General features: G+C 36.2%; 1 protein-coding gene and 1 long non-coding RNA gene across 4 annotated transcripts; one reads left to right on the top strand and one right to left on the bottom strand.

The window, feature by feature from the left end:
- Positions 1–354: 354 nt before the first annotated feature.
- LOC120328794 (uncharacterized) lies at positions 355–20,432 on the bottom strand. Of its 3 annotated transcripts, XM_078114604.1 has the most exons (24): positions 20,276–20,422; positions 19,633–19,879; positions 19,325–19,451; positions 18,628–18,789; positions 18,270–18,409; positions 16,842–17,568; positions 16,520–16,645; positions 16,228–16,363; positions 15,737–15,927; positions 15,238–15,327; positions 14,393–14,597; positions 13,325–13,549; positions 12,821–12,930; positions 12,389–12,566; positions 11,792–11,882; positions 9,306–9,447; positions 8,697–8,884; positions 8,274–8,374; positions 7,569–7,778; positions 6,901–7,115; positions 5,850–6,001; positions 3,518–3,667; positions 1,903–2,005; positions 355–1,532 (listed from the first exon to the last, which is right to left on the bottom strand). In XM_078114604.1, the coding sequence occupies exons 2-24, from the start codon at positions 19,869–19,871 to the stop codon at positions 1,422–1,424; spliced, it is 4,119 nt and encodes a 1,372-aa protein (XP_077970730.1). In that variant the 5' UTR covers positions 19,872–19,879; positions 20,276–20,422; the 3' UTR covers positions 355–1,421. The 3 variants fall into 3 exon arrangements, with proteins under 3 accessions (XP_077970730.1, XP_039251271.2, XP_077970731.1); XM_039395337.2 differs by lacking the exon at positions 13,325–13,549 and having other exon boundaries at positions 356–1,532; positions 20,276–20,416; XM_078114605.1 differs by lacking the exons at positions 355–1,532; positions 1,903–2,005 and adding an exon at positions 2,033–2,785 and having other exon boundaries at positions 20,276–20,432.
- LOC120328795 (uncharacterized) lies at positions 4,547–5,469 on the top strand. Its single transcript, XR_005567687.2, has 2 exons — positions 4,547–4,704; positions 5,318–5,469. It is a non-coding gene; the product is annotated as an uncharacterized LOC120328795 (long non-coding RNA).
- Positions 20,433–22,340: the final 1,908 nt, after the last annotated feature.

The raw sequence follows: 22,340 nt of genomic DNA, 5'->3' as shown, positions 1-22,340 counted from the left end.
TTGATTTGAAAAAACCCTTCAGAAATTATCCATTCAAAAATACAGATACATGTAAGGTATTACCCAACTTCAAGAATTTTTGTGAAACATTTTGCTCTCATGCGTAATTATTCAGCACGTTTATCTCCATATGCATACAAACTTAGTCTGTAATAATCGATTGCTTTGATATAATTCTCGTTTGCACTCAATGAGTTGGCGAAACTTAACGCTTTCTGTTGGATGTTAAAAACTTCGCTGATCACGGGATTCTTCGATTTTTTTTAATTTCACCTCACACACAGCGTGAATCATCATCTCATTATTGAAGAAGATACAATAATCAAGAGAAAAGATGCTACTCAGTCTTTATTGATGATGTTAGATGGCTCGGGTTTCAAATAGCGACTGTCGAAACAGCGACTGTCATAATGACAACTTCATAGTAGCGACGTAATCAAGTGAGCGACTGTCAAACAGCGACTGTCATAATGGCGACCGCATTAGAACAGCGACTGTTATGATAGCGTTAGGGTTAGTCCAATAAAATGTTTTAAAGTCCCTTTTGGTTTCAATCTTTTACTACGCAGTGTTTGCCTGTTTGTGCGTACATACGTGTGTAGAGAGGTCCTAACACGAGTTAAGTCGCTATCATAACAGTCGCTGTTTTGACAGTCGCTATCCGGCCTGGATACCTGTTAGATCGAAACGAAGTTGAAAAAAATCAAACAAGGAATAAACCTTATAAGATTTTGATTTTGCTGAATACAATAAAGCGCTGAATACATCCGAAATACAGGCAAGATGTGGCACAACCCCCTCTTTATACGAAATAAGACGATCCTCGCACATATATAAGGCGGGCGAACCACAATCTATATTCCTAACAAAAGAAGATTAATACACTAAATCAATTTCCTCGAATATTTTTGAGGATAGAAAACATATATTTCAAGAGCAAATATGAAATAACACTGCCTGTAATACCGTATTATCTGTGTACGATCCCGGAAACACAAATCCTGACAAATTAGATTATACTCATTTCGAAATAGGGAAGTGAAAAGATGTGCAACCGCATTCCTTTATTTAGTATCTTTTGCAAAATTTGTATAGACTCCATAAATCAGAACAATGACAGTTCATTGAAATGCAATGCCTGTTTTATACAGGTATATTTGTCATGATAATGATGGTCAGCACTTTGGAATTTTGGATTCTTAAAAAATAACTAAAAAGGAAATAAAGTAATATTAAAGTAAGTATTTATTTGAAATCCCAAAATTGATATCGTCACCAGGAATAGGCAAGTCATGTTATATTATTCACGCATGACAATGCAATTCGTCGTTGAGAAGTGAAGCATGAGTCTGCGGAATTATACCAGTTTACGGTTGGCAACAAATTCTTGTATACACATTAGTTTGTTTGCCTACACGAGACTACTGAATAGTGCAACTGCTGATCTCCCGTTTTGATCTTGCTCGTAGCTTACGGAGATCTATATTGTTGTCTTCAATGAGCAAACCGTTTTCACACAAGTCGTAAGAATCCTATGACAAAGGTTTTAAAATTAAAAAAAGGTGATCAGATTTTGAAGTTTTAGGCCACAAATCAAGCTTCCACTAGTAATTAACACATCACACTCTATGGTTTATTAAAATGAGTAGTCTTCGGCATATCGAAGTAAGAACATGATTCAATCATGGAGTATTGAACGTTTTGAGGGTTTAAATTAGAAAATGAACTGCAGCAAATATGATGCTAAGCCCGATTCTACTCATCTGTGCTAATGCAACACCGCATTATTTCAGTGAGAAAGTAATTACAAATTATAGTAATCACGTGGTATTTGCTTACACTTGCGTACATGGCAGCTACATAGGAAGTCTCGCTTTTAAAAACATATTTCATTTAACGTACCTGATAATGGTGATGTCCATATTCATCCAGCGCCTGTCGATAGAACACCCGCGCCAATGCGCTTCGGCCTGGCCTGCTGTGAATCTGTAGGCAAGCCTCATCTCTGTAAATAGGGAATATGTAATACCTACGCTACCACAGACATTCTGACATTTGGTGCATAGAATACCAAACATATTCTAAATTAAACATTCTCAGCAGAAAGAAGCATAGCATTTTATTAAAGAATATAAGTTTCAGTGTTTTTGTATTTTTGCTGAACTTCTATCGACAAAGGCTTAATAGAACAAATTTCAATTGAAGACATTTAAAAGTATATTCAAAAAAATATTAATCCAATTTAAAGAATATAGGCAACGGAATTTGAATGTAACCAAATATGAGATGTAATGAATGATATTTTACATCACGAAACATCTCCACTAATCGACTTTATAAGGGAAATTTATAACGACGTAGAAATGCTATTGTCTAAACCAGTGGTTCCCAACCGCCGGTCCGCGAAGCTTTTTTGCCGGTCCGCGGCATCGCTTAACCGAGGACGAGATTGAGTTGGTTTATTGCGCAATTTCTCTTCCGCTGTCTCGCAAGATTCAGAAACCTAAAAATCGGCACGCGTGCTTTTTCTGTTCTGCGTGCTTTTCCTGCCTAATATGAACATATAAAACGTTTTGAATATTTCTTTGTTCAAACCAGAAAACAGTCAATAACAGTATAATATTCCAGTAAGATATGAACTTGTTGCGACCCTGCAGATGATCACGAGACGCGCGAAAAAAAGCATGGGCCGCTAAGATCTTTTCCAGTATTTTGAGCCTGGTGCCAAGTTACCGACGACTTTGTCATTGTAATGTGAATTCATTTTGTTTGAGGCTTCGATCAACTGCAGACGGATAAAAAAAAACTTGATTAAAATTGTGATTCTACTATACAGTTCAGATTAAAAAAATAAACAATTTTGGATGTCTCTTGATAACGAATGCCAACCTCGCTAATTAATCGAGCAATCGAACTGTTGTCCGTATTTCAACCAGTTACTTATGTGTTATGCGAAAAAATATTTTATCACTAGCTTTAATTAAAACGAAGCAAAGAAATCGACTGTACGCCGCTGCAGAGCTATACGTATTGCAGAAACTTCTTTGAAGACCGTTTGCAATCTTATATTGGAAACGAAACAGCAGCAAAATTCTCAATAGAGTTAATTGTGTTCGAACATAATTTGGCATGTATATGTTATTTATGTAAAAATTTATTTAAAATTTTTTTTATGTACATGTTTTTTGTGTGCCTTTCTTATTCGTGTAATGGGTGCCCAGCACTGCATTTCATTACGCAAATATACATAGTATTATTTTATGTTTCATCCATTTCAATTTTGGCTGGCACATTATTTCATATTTATTCTTATTGTGAAATGTTTTTAAGTGTGCCCTTTTTTGTCTAGAAGCATATTGGGTGCCCGACATTGCATTATATTACGCAAATATATGTCATTATTCTTTGCCGGTCCGCGAGTACATTTAATTAATTTTACCGATCCGCCAAGGTAGAAAGGTTGGGAACCACCGGTCCAAACTAAACCTAATTGAATTTGTTAAACATTAAATACAACCTGTCGATCTTCAAAGCTTTCATATAATCCAAACATGCTTCGCGTTCCTTATTATCAAGAAGATAGATATGAGCTCTTGTACAATAATCCCCGGCTTTTATATTTCTAGAAGATTCCTTGATGACTGTTGTGATATCTTCAATTGCGTGCCTGACATACACAAATTAAGGCCAATTCACTTACTAGTTTTTTATATTCAAATATCCACAGAGATTCGAAAATTCTGAATAACAAACGAAATAAAATCATATTGAGATATAAAATATTGCGTCAACGGTAATCCTTTGGGCAAAACAATATGTAGTATGTGTTAGAAAATTTTATTTGCTATACCGTATATACAAAGCGTTTCAGTCGCTACGTTAATAAAATATTTTAACTTCAAATGAAATACAACAGGTATTGATCTCTACGCCTAATTGGGACAAGAATCTCGGGTGAAAAATAGATTCTTCAGTATAAAATATTCGCAAAGTTGTAATTTCCCAGGAAAAAAAAAAAAAAAATATCCTTTTTCCTAGCCTCAACGGGAAATCTTTTTAGATGAGAAATTTGAGTTTCAGAATCATAATCCGAATTTATTTGAGCCGTAACATATAAGCACTGTATTTATTTACGGATAAAAATGAATTCATCCTTCGTCCGTCGAAGATTAAACCCATTTGCCCCTCCGGAGCCATAAATGGTATTTAAAGTTACTATGTCGTGAAATTATATTTATTTTGCACAATGGTCACAATCTTACAGATACCACAAATAGACATCGCCTGTGTTATTATACCACTCAACAAGGCGTTTTCTAAATTAGAAAACGGTTCATATCAGCCATTTGAGTGGTCGCGCAGCGCGTAGTGAAAACTGATTAATGACAAATCGCGATCATGGCAAATTGGCATCATGACATATATGCCAGATTAACGGTTTGAGCTGACAGTTATGTAGTTAACATATATATTATAATTCTATCCTGTGTAACGGTTTTCCTTCCGTGCGTAAACATATATATTAAACGCATATTTGATTGATTGAGAAACGCCTACATGAGTACGTATGTTACAGAATGTGTCACAACTTCTCCAGCCAACCGAAGAGACGCAAGATGGCAAACTTATCAACCGTGCTCAGAAAACTAGTTGTATTCATGATGCTTGTGTCAATGGTATTAGTCGGCGTAGAATCTCTGAGAGGTAAGTATTTCATATTATTCCATACACCAAGAAAGTTTAGCCAATTTCGCTTCATTTCAGTAACATAGGCAGCAAATATTGTTTATTTTACCATATTATATATATAGACAAGCAATAATATAGGGATCGGAGTTCCTAAGAACACGAGTGTCATTGAATAATAAACAGTCGCGTATACAAATTAACCAGTTGAAATACTTCACAATGTCTATAGTGACGCTCTCTCTTCCCAAATAAGACGAATTGTGTGTTAATAAATTAAATTGCAAATTATAGTCAGGGAATGTTGGCGATTTGAACGTTTTATATTTCAAATACTGTTATAAGATTTGAGATCTAAATTGAAATGTGTAATACCTCATAGCATCGAGAATTAGATTATGATTATATATCCAACTACAAGTCCCATTTGAGAACTAACAGTGCATAGCGTAAATATTTGATTTTGCACTATTGCAGATAGTTCGAATCACTAATCGGACGATTCATTTTAACTAACATTAACAGCCATTGTGTAGTTGTATTATGCAATGAACAAGTGCAGAAGATTTTCGAAGTTCATGTAAATTGCCTCGTGTAGATCGGAACTAATGTTTTCCTTTTTATTTAAAAGGACGAAGATCGGAGTTTCGTCGAAGCAGATTTGGAATGGCTCTTCATTAAACTTCTTGGAAATATGGAATGTCGTGCTGTGAGGTCATTTATTATACAGGGAGCAACTATACGCAATAATCGAATGAATAAAATACTATAATCCATGGCAAATCGAATTATTTAGTTGGTCTGATCGTTGGGTAAGAAATGAAGTTTGCAAACGTTGAAGCGCAATTTGGTCAATGCTATTTAAATCGCACGAGTATCATTTGAGATGGAATCAAACTGTGCAATTTAGAAGACTAATTTCAAAACACACTTCCGAAATGTTCTACTCTATAGGATATACACATAGTCTTTTATATTCTTATGCGACCAAGTCCAGGTATTAAGGCGACCTCCCAGTGAGAGCTAAGTTCCATGCTGCATGCCTGAAAACGTACTTGCATATTTTGGCAACTGACAAAACCAAAGATAGGGCAGATTTGATTAAAAAAAAATTCTCTACAGAAATTATTCATTTGGAAATACAAATAAATATGAGATATTACCTAATTTCCCGAATTTTTGTGAAGCATTTTGCTCTCATACGTAATTTTTCAGCACGTTTATCTCCACTGGCATACAAGCTTAGTCCGTAATAATCGATTGCTTTGCTATAATTCTCATTTGCACTCAATGAATTGGCGATACTTAACGCTTCCTGTTGACAAATAGTTTACATGAGAATAAAGTTACGGAAATTCTGGATCAACATAACTTGAAAGATTATACCACATAAGCAGAGGTCTCAAACTCAAGGCCCGGGGGCCAATTGCGGCCTGTGGGACGATAGTTTGTGGTCCCCGCCTTGGTATGGGAGTTTAATGTTAGTGTGCCACTTAGCTAAGTTCGCATTTAATATAAGTTATAAGTACTCGGATTTTTGGCGGCACGATCACTAATTATATATTAATTCTTAATATAGGATAGGATTTACATATTTATCCCGGGGGAGAGGAAAGCCGATAAGACGACTTATCCATATGGTGAACCACGGCCTCTCGTCCGGTTACCATTCCAAGTCGGGTATGGGATTAGTTATATTGTTTGTCTTCGGAAGCATGGACTTGGTGGTGGAGGAAGCCGCAACCGACCAGCTTAGCCCGTTGAGCCACACCGCCGCGCCTTCAGTCATTTCTTTATATAGTCATAATTTGTTCATATGTGTTTTCAACTTGTTTTGTGTTTAAAAAATAAAGAAATTTGAGAAGATTTTTTAAACTAAGCTTTTATTGTGGAAAACCTGATGTAGCCCAGACCGACACAAACCATGCTTCAGTGGCCTTTAGGTAAATTGAGTTTGAGACCCCTGACATAAGGTAAGAGCAGAAGCTCATTACACATTATACAAGAATAAGATTAACACTTGAGTCGCGTTGTGATGGATGACTTTTACTTATTTGTTGCTATGAACAGGCAGTTGGTATATTAACCCACAAAATATCAAACTTGTGAATATAATTATTTTCCGTTACTCCCATGCTATAACTCTACGGCAAAAAAATGCATGAAAAGACCAACGAAAAGTAGAATTTATCACCAACGAAGATCAAAAATTACCTCCGCCAGTCTTCTTTGCCTTGATCTGTCCAATGCTCTTAAAACATAAGCCAATCCATTTTTGTCAATTTCCACCAATACACTGAGTAATGCGCAAGCAGGCCGATATCTGTTTTGTTTTACGTTTATTAGACCAGCTCGAGCTATTGCTGTAATATCGGAAGGAGTGATCTGCAGAACAATTTGTAGGTGCCTCAATGCGTCGTCAAATTCACCTAAAACAATTACCACTGTTATAGTCTGTTGGATGCCAGCATGTTGCTGATAGCTTATTTATACCATACAGACATAACTCCAGAATATGGCTATTTCCTGCTCTAATTCTAATCGGACCTTCAAATCATTGGAAGTTGGGGAAAACAATATATATTTTAATCGTTAATCTTTAATAGAAACAATACAAGGCTTAAAGGGATACGCTATTATGGAGTTGCAATGGCTGCATACCAACGCGGTAAATTTTGATCTTCATATCGGCAGACAAAGTTATAGTTAAGAATCAGTCCATCAGGGAGGGAGATTTTCGAACAACTCGCGATTAGGTATCAAAAGTTTCTATACATCCTCAACCCTATACTTGTCGATCAACGTAATTTATTTCACTCTTATCTCAACGATATGTATAAATAAACTGAACGATTGAATTGCATCAATATCAAATAACTAACCTTTAACTATAAGTATATCCGCATACATTCCATGCCAGGACGCGTTAGCTCCATCAAGAGTTATCAGCAGCTTTCCAAGCAACTGTGCTTTGTTGAGCAATTCCGCCTTTTCCATTCCAGATATCAAGTCATCATATCCGAAAGAAGAAGCGTTAGTTGTTACAGTTGATTGTCGACTGTCATTGAGTAATTTCTGGTCTTCCTTAGAATCTATGATTGATGTTACATTTAGAATGACTGCGAACACAACCAGCATATGCAATACACATTATTTTATTCATATTGGTAAGATGTAGAGCAACAATTTTGCCATAATTCAATACTTCTATATCGCATATAATTGAGAAGTAAAATAAAGTTGTATAATTATTTCACGCTTATGTTGCATTGGGACAAGTTAGGACTTTTGTCTACGTCATGATTCGAGGGCAAATCCGCTCATACACAGCATTGAAAAATAATAAGGAATTTGGCGATAAAGCCTAAAATCCATGGCATTTTCTCACTACTTGTCCCCCATTTCTTTTGTCGTATTTTTGGTTATAGAGACACTAAACCACTGAAAGACGATATGTGCCAATGGCTCCACCATGGGAAATTTAATTCGCGTATCGTCGTGAGGATGAGACGATGGGGAGCCAAGATTTTACGAAACAAAGTTTTCAACAATAAGACACATTGATGGTAATCTACTAATATACCCACATTGAGCAGACATTTCATCTTTAACGCCTGAGTTTTCATGCAGCACTGGTGGGTTACTCTTCAATAGTTCTTCATCCATATGTCTCGAGCTCGTCGATGATCTGTTTGAAAGAAATAAGTTGAACAAATTAGAGCATTCAAATTTATTTTTATTACAGATAGCAAAATTTAGATAACATCAAGAGACAAGTTGTTCCAATATACAAGTAAATGAGTCGGCGAAAGCAGTCACGCATGATTAAATTTCATGTAAACAAACAAGTTAGAAGGTGAACGCGTGGAAAAGTTACAGGAACTTAAACAGAAGAGTAAAATTTTAAAAGATTTTGGGAGAAGGCTTTTCATTTCACAGAAGTATAGGATTACATCAGAAAAACGAGTATAAATGACGTAGAATTGTAACTGTAAAATACTGATAAATACCTATGAAGTCGTCTGTTAGCGTATCCATTTTCTTGGCGTCCGTGCACGTCTTTCAGGCCTGTTTCTGCGTCAAGAAAATCTGAGGCATGTACATCGGCTACTACAGTTTCCGTCCCGCTATTCTTTTTCAATGTAGTTACAGGCTTAGGGCCAGTGTTATTCTCATTGGGGGATTCATTCTGTGCTATCTAAACGAAGATCAAAATGCAAACGAACTCGGAGCAAAATTAGAGTACGCAGTTGAAGTAAAGATCAACTATACTTGTTTTGAAAGATCCAGGTACTGCATCCTGTTATTGCTTCACTGCTAATTTTATGATCGGTTGTCTTTTGTTCTGTTTACCTTATAGGAATGATGTAAACTAAAATTTAGGATATTTTCCCTCCTTTTTCTGTTTATCTTACAGAAAGTCGAGGACAATAACTTATCCTAGCCAAACTTATCATAGTGGCGGGGCAATAAAAAGATAGCACGGAACTAATTTAGTTGATTATACAATTATTAAACCCATCTCATATTAACACGTGATTTTGCAGCCTGATACGCAGTGCATGCAATAACATTTTCTATATTCTATTCTACCTTTACCTCTTCACAGTATTACGTACATTTTCTCCCATGCTTGTTTGATTATTTGTAACGTTGTTTGCTTCGTTAGTTTTGGACGGTGTCGGTGATGCCATTGATGTTAGCGATGATTGTCTAGAACAGTCTTGATATTCCGCTTTATAAGCAGTTTCATCAGTAATACTGCAATAATATTTAGTAAAATTAATATAGTAGGCCCGTCAAATACGGACACTACTATAGCAAAATCTCAATTTCTCGTAATCTATACCATATAGGAGCGTGACTCCCGTATTAAAATAACCAAATTGAACGTGCCCTACAGCCCACTGTCGATTTCGGCAATCCGCTTTATATTTTGTTAGATATGAGCATTTTTTCCCAAAAAATTTATTCGGGTAAAACGGACACATGGATGGGTAAAACGAACATTAAACAAAATTAATTGAACACACTACTGAACTATTTGAATGCGTATAAAACGCCTAAAAAAATCATAAATAATAAGCCTCGAGCATTACAGTGGGTGCGAGCAACGATGTTCATATTACCCCATCAGACATGAAAACTTATTAATCATCCAGGCATGTACTTGCAACTGAACAAAAGCTTTAGTTGATCAACTGAATGTCCTTTACCATAAATAACATAACGAAACTACCCTAATGAAACAGGCAAGTTATTTATATGTAAATTATTACTGGCTTTCCTCACATGTGAAAGCTTGAACGTTTCTTCCATAAACACCAGCACAAATGTCATAAAACCATCTGAGGCATTGCTGACATTGTATACTCCTCATCATCGTAAAAACTGCTTTCACAAAACCCACAAACATCACTATTTCTAACAGCCTCGGCAGATTCTTTCCTGTTTATAATTCTTCCTACTTTGACCTTGCTCACATGAGGTTTATTCAAACTGCTGGCCTATATTTTCTTGGACCCTGCTTTTGCTTTTTTTCTTAGTTATAATATCAGAGTCCTCTTTATTTTCTAGAACTGCTAGTTCTTTCTTATATCCTTCACTGGTGAGTATTCTCATACAAGTTATGATCGCTTTCTCACGATCACGAGGTGGTTTTAGTCGAGGTGGGGCCTTCGGAAAAGGCAGAATCTCTTCAAATGAAGTGTCACTCGAATCCAATAAACTATCCTCTGGAGATGCTGGTGAACTACTCTGTTGTTCTGTAGAGATTTGCCGCCTAAACTTGGGACCTGATGTTTGCTGAATAGTTTTACTGCAACAAGGTGAATCATTGTCAGCTTGCTGCAAACCACATGCAACAAAATTATTTCTTGTCGACGAGATAGTAATGGTGAGCAGTGGTTGGGAAGTGATGTTGCTAGGCTCTAATAAATCGAGGTTTACTAAAGTTTGACAGGGACTGCGGTTTTCGTATATTTATCAAGTTTCATATATCGTTCCCGAAACCAGCCTTTCCTGCCATTTTAGCAGATTCTGAAAATTTATTAGAAATTTTGTTCACCATTGCAAATTCATAAGCCAACTTTCGAATGTCTTTAACCGTTAATGGGAAGCGTCTCTTTTCAAATTCGAGTATATGTTGCAAATGATCCTTTTTGTTCTGGCCCAAGGTAGGAGAACAACCAAGACTCCGTGATACTGAAGCCTTCTTCAGCGTTCGATAAACATGACAGCGAAGTGTAGCCCTTGGAACCGAATATGTACTTGCTTCAGTCAGGAGTTTTCCTCCGCTTCGTACCATTTCAATTGCTTTTTTCATGTTTTTTCCATCCATTTACATCTATTACTACTTCTCTTCCATTTACGAGACATATTACTCGAACAACAATTCAAAATCTGAGACAGTGTCAGTGGACACTAAAAATAAGAAAGCATATTGTTTTATACTGTTAGACTGAAATGAAACAACTTATATCCCAAATAAACACCACTCAGATAGTGTATAAATCTGACCAATTTTTATTTTGTAATTGCATAACCACAGAGCCTACGATAAAAAATTAAAAAATCACCCCCCTAATTGTCATGACGTCATGAGGTTTATTTCGAGCTCCCACAAGCAATCATCTGCGCAGTCGAACTATGCAAACGCCCTTAAAACCTCACGAGGTAAAGTAAAAAAGCAAACAAATTGTTTATTACCTTATACTTGGTGTTTTGGTCCCACAATTGACGTTGAAACTCAATATGATAGTAAATACCCACTTTTTCGCCCCTCCAAAATCGACCCCTTCAGAAAATCGCAAGCATGTTGACGAGATTTGAGGCAATGGCGACGTATTCGCTTCAGCGAAACTATGCTTAGTTACGTAACAAACGAGCAGTGAAACCGCGGCCGTAGCTCTTTTGGTGTCGCTGTAGGATCAAATCGAAAAAAGGTGTTCGCATTACCCCGCCTGTCCGTTCTCCCCCGACCTACTATATATATTTTAATGCTATTATCACAATTGTTTGCTAAAACAAAATGCAATACTCTTACTAAACCTGTGTAAGTGCTTAAGCCTAATATTAAACTAGATAATGATATGTAATATTATACCTGATAGTGGAAAGTGATCCACTTGTATTCAAACGATCGTAAGTTCCAGCTTTGTATCCGTGATTGAGAAGAAGAGCAACAACCCTGTGATCTAAAAGACGTGAACAAAGTAGTGAGAATTAGCGAGACGATGTAAGTACGCGGCCCTGCTAATCCTCGGTGTGTACAATATTAATTAAATAAAAATAAAATAATTACCGGTAATAAAAATTTACAGCGTTATGGGCTTTACATTGCAATTTTTTTATTCCTTCATAAAATGGCGCTATTCTTTTACGTTGTCTGTTCTACAAATACCTATAATGACGTATGCGCGAAAAAAGGTTTGAAAATGGGAATTATATTGTAAGTTGTGGATATAAACGTCTGAAATTGATTGCGCTGTGCTCACATAGCTACAGTTAAAGCATGCAACAATGTGAACCAACGGAGTCGATTGGATACCACTGTTTGAGGTCACTTTTTATACATTAGAGATACGAAGATTAGAAGACAGAACCTGACAAAAGTATTCACGATAACAAAATATTCGTGAGTAGCCTGTAGTGTAGAGTATCTCAAATGTTGATGCATGATTAAATATTAGTTAGTACGAACCTATCCAGAATTCGAGCAAATTTCTTGCTTCATCGGGCAGAGCATTTATATGAGCAGTAACAGTGAATATGTCAAGCTCACAAGCTACTGCAATATCGTCGATACATTCGTTTTCATCTCCTAGTGCCAAACGCATAAAAGATCGCCCACACAATCCTTCCACGCAACTTGGATTAACCTAACAAAAAAAAGATGATGAGGTATTAATAGATCCTTTTAGACTTCCTTTCTTTTACAGCGTGATGAGGAGTTTGACGTTTTCTTCGAATTGTATAAAATTGACAAGTTATAAAGTTTCTCCTGTTATAAAATTACTATCGCGATGTAAAAAAACAAGTGGTGTATGAAAACGTTGAATGCATCTGTAGTGTAATACGAACGTTGCTGAACGAAGCTGATGACTGTACAAGATTATAAAACAAGAATTCGAACCTCCAAGGCAGCTGAAAAGTCAAGTACTGCACTTTGTTGATCTCCTAGATGTGCCATGCATTCGGCTCTTGCCAAATACGATCTACAAACGCCGGTGACTCCATTTAAACCTGTAAAAATTCACTTTGATGAATTATATATAACTGGTTTGGTACTATTCGAAGATTTATGCACTTCAGAACAGAATTCACCGTAGCTAACGCTACATATGAAAGAGATCAGAGATTACACCATATTGAATACAAACAAAATTTGCTCTGATTTTTGTATTTGATATTCACCCTATAAACACCATTCCCTTTCAGGTATTTTTGGCCTTCGGAAAAAATTACGTCATTTGATCATTTAAATTGGAACATAAACTACCGCTTTATGTAAAAAGCCAATCAAGCACAGCAAGAAAATCGAATATAATTTTTATATTCGTTAATTTCGCATCGTGAAATCGTGTTTTACTTTCTATGATTACGAGCGCAAGCAATCGCACAACAACACGCATCTTACGATGAATTATTGATTTTTTCGGAAAAATGTGCTCAATGTTGAAGTTTAATTTCCGTTCTCTAGCACCGGAAAATATCGAACATTTTGGAGGTCTGTATTCGTCATAAACGTCAACGAATGATAAAGCCCAGGCTGAATTTGTCATTTTATTAGATTTTTTCCTTATTCCAACGAGACATTCTGAATCCACAAGTATATTCCAAAGCGTATCTGATTTTTGTGAACCTAGATCAGAGCGAAAATTTAAAGCGAAAGAGAACATGAATCAAGTGATAGGCCCGAGTCCTAGTGGAATCGACAGATATGTTAAATTTCCTCACCTCAACATAGAAAACCACACCCTAATCCCAATGCTAAAAAATATTAGCTCCACGTATTGAAAATACTTTTTTCGCATTGCATAAGTATAATTGGAATTTAATTTATAGTACTTTGCTGCTTTCCAGTGTAAGAGGCTCATTACTTTATGTAATTCTTCATGCACATACCTACACGAAAATGGCGAAATGCTGTAACTGTCAGTATATAAAACGAACATTGCTTATTTCTGTCATTCATAACACTCAAACCAGTAAGCATCGACGAAAATATAACCACAGATTTCTCAGAAAAAGATTCTACTTAAAGTATTTCAATAATTGTATGCAAAGTTTTTTAATGTCTATTACACATGATATAAAATCGCTGCTACATTTTCTCTTTTTCGTCACGTCCGACATTTTAATCCATATTGCATTTTTGTAGCTTCATAGACCGAATTGCAACTGAAATTTACCTTTTATGATGATTCACCCAATCGCCTCTACCAGCGGTCTGCATTGGGGAACAGTTAAGGGTATGCAAAAGACTACTATGTTTTCTTGTAATTGCAGAATCTTTCCAATAAGCCTATAGTTTTTGAATATGCGAATTGCGCCGAAATATTTTATCTACGATTAAAATCATTGTTCATGAGCTTGCTTTGTTTAACCTCTCGAAATGACCATCACAGAACGTCGTTTTTAACGTTTATTCTTAACGTCGCAAAATTCGAAGAATATAAAATTGAACATTTCTTACGAACCTTACCTTCTAAAATGAGCTCAGTTCCTCTACAACACAAAATAGCTATAGTAAAGCAATGTGCAGCAAATCGAACAACGTCTTGATCTCTCCTCTTTTGCAGAATATTGATGGCATACTGATGAGACTCTTCGGAAAGTCGACCCCGTTCTGAAACCGGGATGTCCCTCAGCAGGTTTGAAACGAGTCTCTCGCCGTTAGACGACAAGACCTGACAAATACGAATGTATTTCTTTGAATTATTGTTGAGGTATTCTGTCTTTAGCGAGAACAGTTATTGTTTGGTAAGTTATTTTGGGTTTGTGTAATCAAAACTGGAATGGGATTGGATGGGACAGCACACATTTGTATTTAACATGGGACACGAAAACCGTATGATTTTCGGGGAAATGATTGTAAAATATTTCGTAATGGATTTCGTGTCCATTTATTTCAGCATAGCTTTCTTTTTAGTTATAAAGAGCAAAAAATATTCAGCATTAACTAAATACTTCGTGAAGGGGCTGATGGACACATGTATAATCGTTATGAATACAAAGTCAACGTAATGTAAGTTTTGTTATATTGCATGTCTCTTCGTACATGTAGTCTTATTTAGTAGACGCTAAACCTAAATTAACAATTTTTATTGGATTTTATTTCAATGGGAATGAATCCCATGAGATGGGATGGGAATGGGACAGGAAAATATGCCCCATGGACAAGCCTGCCTATCAGGTTCTGAACCGCAATTTATACATATGCACTTTATACATACTGTAATTAATTGAGAAAAAGAGGTCAAGTGCATTCTCGTTACAAATATTATTTTCGTTCGCATATTGATTATCTTATGGAGTTGAAATTTCTACCTCGACTAGCGATGTCATCCCTTCGCCTGTTCTTTTAGTGAGAATCCTCAACAAACCAAGGTGAAGTTTGATCATGTGATTATCCGGATTCTTAGAAAGTTAGTGAAAATATTGATAAAACTAAATGTATTAAATTTATACATCATTTGATAATGGGTTAGGGGCACAGCCGACGATCATTCCAAATTCCAATAGATGGTGACGTATCCAGATAACAAAAACGCGGGATCAATATTCAAATGGCACTAATTCAGAGATACATCAACAGAATAAGGTAAAAATCATTGCAGTGCATTGCTTTTTAATAAATTGTAGTTTCACGGGCAATCTGTTAACTTTGATGCAAATACAAGTGGTGCGTGCCAACTTATGAGATAACTCGATTTTGTTTACCTTTGCTATCGACAAAGGATAGAATCAGGGAGAATGTGATGATATGGAAAATGAGCTTTAATAACAACATGAACGCGAAAACTGATAAAAAAAAAAATATGCTCACTTCTGCATTATCGTGCAATAATCGTTTCAAACTAACTTCAGCATCGCTAAAATTCCCGACGAAAAATAAAGCATGTGCTTTGATAATATGAGAAGCATGATCAGCCGAGTTTAGCTTTGTCAAAAGTTGTGATATTGTGAGCGCCATCGATCCAGCACTATTAGGACTCGTATCGATGCTGTCTTTTTTCCCTTTATAAAATAATAATGTTCAGTTTGTTACTTGGACAACAATCAGAGCAGAAGTGGATTGCGCATTTGTTGTAGTCTCAGTGTGCAGAACTGGAGACCACTGGCAGTATTATTGAAACAAATATAGGAAAAACCCATAAAACTTTACTAACACGCAAACAGAAAGACAATATTTGATATTTCACAAATGATCGAATAGAATATTCAAATCGTTTGATCGCCATCACGTGCCATAGGAATTGAGATTTTACTTTGCATATACTTCAGAAATGACTACTAAATTGCATAGAATTTCATTACCGATATCAGGCATTTGCGCTTCTTGTAGGAGTGCTTTGGAATGTTCAAACAAAATTTGTCGTATTTTCGTTCGCTGTGCGAGAGGAAGCTTGTTCATACAAATAGAAACCGTTCGCTGGTTAGACTTGCATGCAGCCTGCAACAACAGTGTAATATGTTAAAGTCCATTTGAATGTTGTACCATCAATTCAACTATGCTAGAATTTATAACTTTACGTCGAAAAGTGCCGTTGACACTTTCGATTGATTCTATATAACTTGAACAGGTCGACAAAATAATACGTCTAAACACCTGTAAGTCATTCACAAGAGAGTCTATTTCTTTGTTTTCCAAATGAACAAGAGAGCGCTCAAAGAGTAGAGAAGCATCTTTTGGCGAGTCTTTGAGCAGAGTGTCGTAATCCTTGCGTGCTTCAACCTACAAATACGTGGCATGACATATATAACATATAAATAAATATTAAATTGCAATTTGAGGTAAACTAATTTAATTTGATTGTTTTGGGGTGAATGATTCTGAATTGTCATCAATTTTTAAAGCAAAGCTGTGCTATCTGGCATTATGTACGAACAGCCACGATGAAATTACTTCTAGAGAACTATTACCAACGTACCTTTTTGCCAAGCTCCCGATAGCATGCTGCTCTGGCAGATAGTATGGCGTTGTCCTGTGCGTAATCTTTTTTCGATAGCAAAAAGTCGTATATCTTAATCGCATAGTTGTGTCGCCCTAGCTTTGAGTAGCACAGAGCAAGCCTGATTAGTGTTTCTCTGTGTCTTGGTTTAAACACTAATATTGCTCTGTATATATCCAAGGCTTGTCGTATGTTGTCCAGCTTCATTACGCCACCGAATTTGTCCGAAGGGTTTAGTCGGGAGGCAGCTTTATCGAGGATGACATACACTTCAGTCAGTTCGCCCGATTTTTCCCCAAGTATTTCGCGCGCTAATTTAGCGGTATGTTGCACCTCATGATTGTCTTCTAAGAAGGTCATCGTGATATCGTATTCAACGTTATGACTCGTTGATGTACTAGAGTTCACAGAAGTTGCTTGTTTTGCTGCTTTATTAAAAACAGATACTTGTTTATCTGTAGCTTCGTTCAGTCCTCGCGTAATATGGGTAGTCGCAAGGTCAGCTTGATTTTTTATCATGGAACATTGCCCCAGTCGAAGCCAAGCTTCTGCCAGCTTCCTTGAGTCCGGCTCTAAGTCAAGTTGAAGAACGCCTATGCATTCATTCAAAGCAGCAACCGCTTGTTCAATCTTTGACCACTTCGTCAATCGCTCAACGTATGTCATTTGAAGTTGAAAATTATTGGGATCCAGAGTGAGCAGCAACCTGAAATGTGATTTAAACGTTCAGTTTATAACTAAATGAACTCACAATGCGATTGTCCCGCTCAAAATAAATGTATGGTTATCTCATAAACATTGTAACGGCATACTATAGTTCACATATGTTAGATTGAATTGATGACTGTCTTATCATCAATTTTTATCACATAAATAACCTGTTTAGTTTTTTTTACATTTGTCGTCATTAGGCAGGTAAGCAAAAAAACAAGGTGTGACCCGCGGGTCAGCGGTTCGCCATCCCTGATATAGTCCATTAAATGAAGTACTGGACTGGCGAAAATCGCCCAACACTGGAATGATCGTGTGATGCGTGAAGGAGTGTTTGTGCGGAACTTAAAAATAAATGACGACGGCACGGTGAAAGTCAATACCTTGGAATCTATTTGCAATTCCGCTCGGGATATTCTTTCCGTTATTTCGTGTGATCCCAAAGGGAGTGTCGCATAAACGCTATCGGTAGATTGGTTGCCACTGATAACAGCGATGAGCGAACATTCAATATTTGTTTTCAGTCGGTACATCGCTCTTTTTCTCCGAATCGCGAAATCTGATTCGAATCAATTCGAAATAGTGACTATCCGAATCGATAATCCATAAGTGGTATCCCTATGCCCAAGTGTCGAAAATCAACCACGCATTAGTATATAAGTTTAAAACGAAATAAACGTCAACGACATAACATACTTGCAGCAATCCACAGTAAGTTGAAGCCATTTTTTCATTTGCTTGCTTTCTAGAGAAGTATTTGGTGCTTGAGAATAAACACAGTCACGAAGGGTGTCTGTAATTTGTGGTAGATGTTGGCTATGCTTACTTCGTACCACCTAAAAATGTATCATCAAAATCAGAAATTGTATTGATCAAAGTGAAAGTCGGCAGTAAGTTCCCCCATCATTTTATTGTTTAAAAATGAGAACCTGTCCCAGTTCGCCATGTTTTCGTACTTTAGTAAACGTCCAAATGGCACTGAGATTTCATCATTTTGAATATATATCAGCGCATCTGGTAAGAATAAATAAGTAATACAAATGAACATTGTTACTTGAATTGTAGCGTCTTTATCCTTGATGAATGCTCTGAGATAATCGGATATTGCTAGCTTTTCATGGTTGCCCATCAACGTATATGCTAATGCTCTTTGGAGTAAAATAGGAGCTGTGTCGCTAGAATAATGATTCAAAATTGCTGTGCAGCTGTCTATGACCTGTATGTTGAAAGTGTGAATAAAAATAAGATAAATGATACAGGAATGGATATATAGTCCCAATCCTCATTTGAACCATCTTTCTGTGAAGGGCTTGGTGCATTTAAGCACATTTGTGAGGCCCCATACCATCCAACAATGTCTATTTTCCTTTTGTAAATTTTTATTATAGGTTTATTTAAAAACTTTGCATAGTTCTCCCGCCTTTGAGTAGAACTTTACTGCACCATGTCTAAATTATATTCATAGTAGCGGGAGATATTCACTTCTGTAAAATTATACCAGGTCGCCAAGTCATGCAGTATGAAAATCTATTGCTTAGTAAAAACTGATTTATTAAAATTACGTATCATTGTGATCACTAATGTCAATTTAATAAACCAATTAGTTTATTGTTCTTCAAGTTCTTCTTCTAACGAGTTCTCCTAGAATTCCAATATTACCATCATAACTCGATTTTCCTTTCAGTCACACATTACCTCCGTTTTAGCTCTCATTTATTTTAAACCATCTAATGAATACTCTAATATGTCACCTGCTGATACCGACGTTCTTTCAATAAAGGTTCTATCCTTGCAAAGCAAGTTGTTACTGCTTGCGGTTGAAGATTGAAAATGAAGCTCCATATCTCATCTGGTGTGGCTCTCACGCCATACTTTTTCCTGTTAAATTTTTATATATCATTATTACATTTGATGTGCCATTGTGGTTATCCGTGTTTGCGACAACTAAAACAACTCTTTTAAGACGGAGATCACCTACCGAAAAAACTGCCATCTGCCGGAAAAATATCAAAATGTTTAAAAGTCCATAAACCCATCACGCATGTCGAAACTGACATACCTGATTGCACGAGATTCATCATCTGTTTTCAACCATTCTTCTAATACTGCTGTGATTTCTGATTTATGCTCTGATTCCAGGACATTCAAATGAACAGTCGTGAATTGTGGATCAGCAATGTGGGCGTTAAGATAAGCAAGTGTAGCTTCGTTTATGTTGCCAGCAACTCTTTTTATATCTCCATCAACACAATGTGACTCAGCCTTTCCAGAAACAGCCAATCGCAACATGCTACTCATGATCTATGCTTTATATGTTAGTTGACATGTAGAATATTAATAAACATTGAAAATAGCCCGTACCAATAATAATAAACAAATGAGTATTTTAGAATGAACACCCAGCAAACTAACTCAAAATGAACAAAAATCAATAATTACTCTCACAGCGGTATCAGGAACGATACTGATTTGGATAAATTATATCTTGATTTACCTCCCAAAAATGTTTTTCCGATAGTACAGTTACGCGATAATTTTATTCTCACGGTATTATTGATAACGTTGTTACCTCAAATTTGTGTTGTTATATACTGATCAATATGGCAGAAAGTCGTTGCAGCTATGAATTAATCTAATTAAAGGCTATACCTCTTAATATGAAGTTGAATGACGCTTCTGAAATAAAATAAAAATACACTTACCCCCAACATTTTAAATCGCCACATTGTATTTACTCGCAGTCTTAGGGGAAATCTAAGAATGATTGAAGATACGTATTCGCAATTTCGTGATACAGTACATGTTTATTGAAATTAGATATATTATATGATACGGTATTTTTAACGGCTATGTTTGCGAGAATCCCTCCTCTTCCCTTTGAAATGATCTCACAAAGTAATTCCAGACATACAACCATAACATTACACCTTTCGTCACGCGACTGTTGAGGACGCTGTTACACTCACCTGGCGTGAATATAACACATGAATTTAAGGACTCGGAACAAAACTCGTGTTTCGAAGTATCAAATTTCCGACACGTAACATGTATAATATTTGTGAACAAAGACAGAATTGACTATAGTTCCACGCTGCCTTTTGTCTATTTGTATTAATGGTAATAAAACACATAAAATACCAAACAAATGCGATATATTTTCTGATATCTAGTCAACCTTGCTGACAACTGTAGATGACCAAAGAACAAGGCTCACACCTGAATAACAATACACATTTCCCAACATGCGAGGTTCAACATTTTTTATTTTTAATGGTGGTGGGTCAATAGTTTTCCATTGCCAAAACCTTACGTTCTGATATATCACACGTATATATATTACATACCACAATAGCTTCCCAATTTCATTGAATGTAAACATGAATGTGCTCAAAATTATTCTCTGGATCAGTGGGCCGGAACCAAAATATATGTTTAGTAATCAATTGATGTTTCCCGGACGTTTGGCAAAAAATTCGATTACAAATGAATGACAGCTAGATTTCAGCCTATTTTATTATAGCTTTTTATGGTCCTTTTTCTCCCCCAGCTAAACTAAAAGCCAAAATATTATAATGATAATGACAAGATTAAATAACAGTGGGATAGCTGGAAATACATAACAACACATCACTTCCACACCACTTGTTGCCACATCACTTAGTGTTGTGTAGAACCAAATGATGTGCGGAAATGTTTCTTGTTACAATTGGCTACCAGAATAAACTTGTTATTTGCAATTAATTATCGCATTTTCTGTATGTAATTGAGTTTAGTGTGCAAATTTTTTTTACTTGGATGTTAACAAACACTCAAATAAGCACACAATAAAATCGAAATATCTTTGAAAACTTCAGATAACAACTTGTAATAAACCAAGGAGTTTACTTAATATGGTTTCACATATTCCAATTTTCAAGAATATATTTGGATAAACCTGAAATTTCGCTTTAATGGCGTCGTGGTGCCAAAAGTATACAGTAGATGCTTGGATATCATTCATGAATGGCAAATGCATTTCTTCCGCTCCTGCAATTTCCGAAAAAATGGCTGGGACAAGTAATACCTCCTTCGTTAGCAAAGTTTGGTGACGCATTTTAGTGGCTACAGCGGAAACAGATAAGACGACACGTGGGTGTCAAATAGCCGGAACAAATTACGAATCGATCATTAGACAAAGCAGACTGAGGCATATGGGCACTCAGTTTTGAAATTGTAAAGGGTTGTTCCAGAATATTTTTGAAAAAAAAAATCTCACAAAACCGATAAACATTTACCGTTTACAAGATTTGAAAATTACCTACGGTCGAATAAATGAAGTTGCCTGTCTCAACATCTTAAATGAGATCAAACGGCTGAATTTATATACAGTATAGGTATGGGAAATATCGGTCAATTTTTGCCGATATCGATACATCTCCAAGGAGCGCCATCAATACCCAGGGCAATCATATATTCCGACATTTTTTTCGATGTCTAGTCTATTTTTTTTTTGTAATTGATTATTGAGTAAATTTGGCTACTAAAACACATCATACCACTTCGAGACTTTACCGGAACTCTGTGGATCGCTTCCCTGCGAACTTCAGTGGGTCTAATATTTTCCTGCCTAAGGTGAAAGCAAAATAATAAAGTCGTGGTCTAGACCAGTGGTTCCCAAACTTTTTTGACAATCGCCCCCCTATAGTAGTTTATACAACTTCATCGCCCCCCCGGCAATACAAAAAAATGTAAAGTCAGAAACGAATATATTACAGACCCAATAAGAAG

This window comes from Styela clava, chromosome 7 (genome assembly GCF_964204865.1).
Source record: "Styela clava chromosome 7, kaStyClav1.hap1.2, whole genome shotgun sequence".
NCBI lineage: Eukaryota > Metazoa > Chordata > Ascidiacea > Stolidobranchia > Styelidae > Styela > Styela clava.
The sequence above is the reverse complement of the archived record's forward strand: the minus strand, read 5'-3'. Positions and strand labels throughout refer to the sequence as shown.

Bases quoted from the DNA above. Each gene is read 5' to 3' on its own strand.
- LOC120328794 (XM_078114604.1), bottom strand. From the start codon at position 19,871: ATGAGTAGCATGTTGCGATTGGCTGTTTCTGGAAAGGCTGAGTCACAT. The intron at 16,646-16,841 runs GTACGTTGGTAA...ACGTATTTGTAG, and splicing joins ATCGGGAGCTTGGCAAAAAG to GTTGAAGCACGCAAGGATTA. The intron at 3,668-5,849 runs GTAATATCTCAT...TGTGTATGTCAG, and splicing joins ACAAAAATTCGGGAAATTAG to GCACGCAATTGAAGATATCA.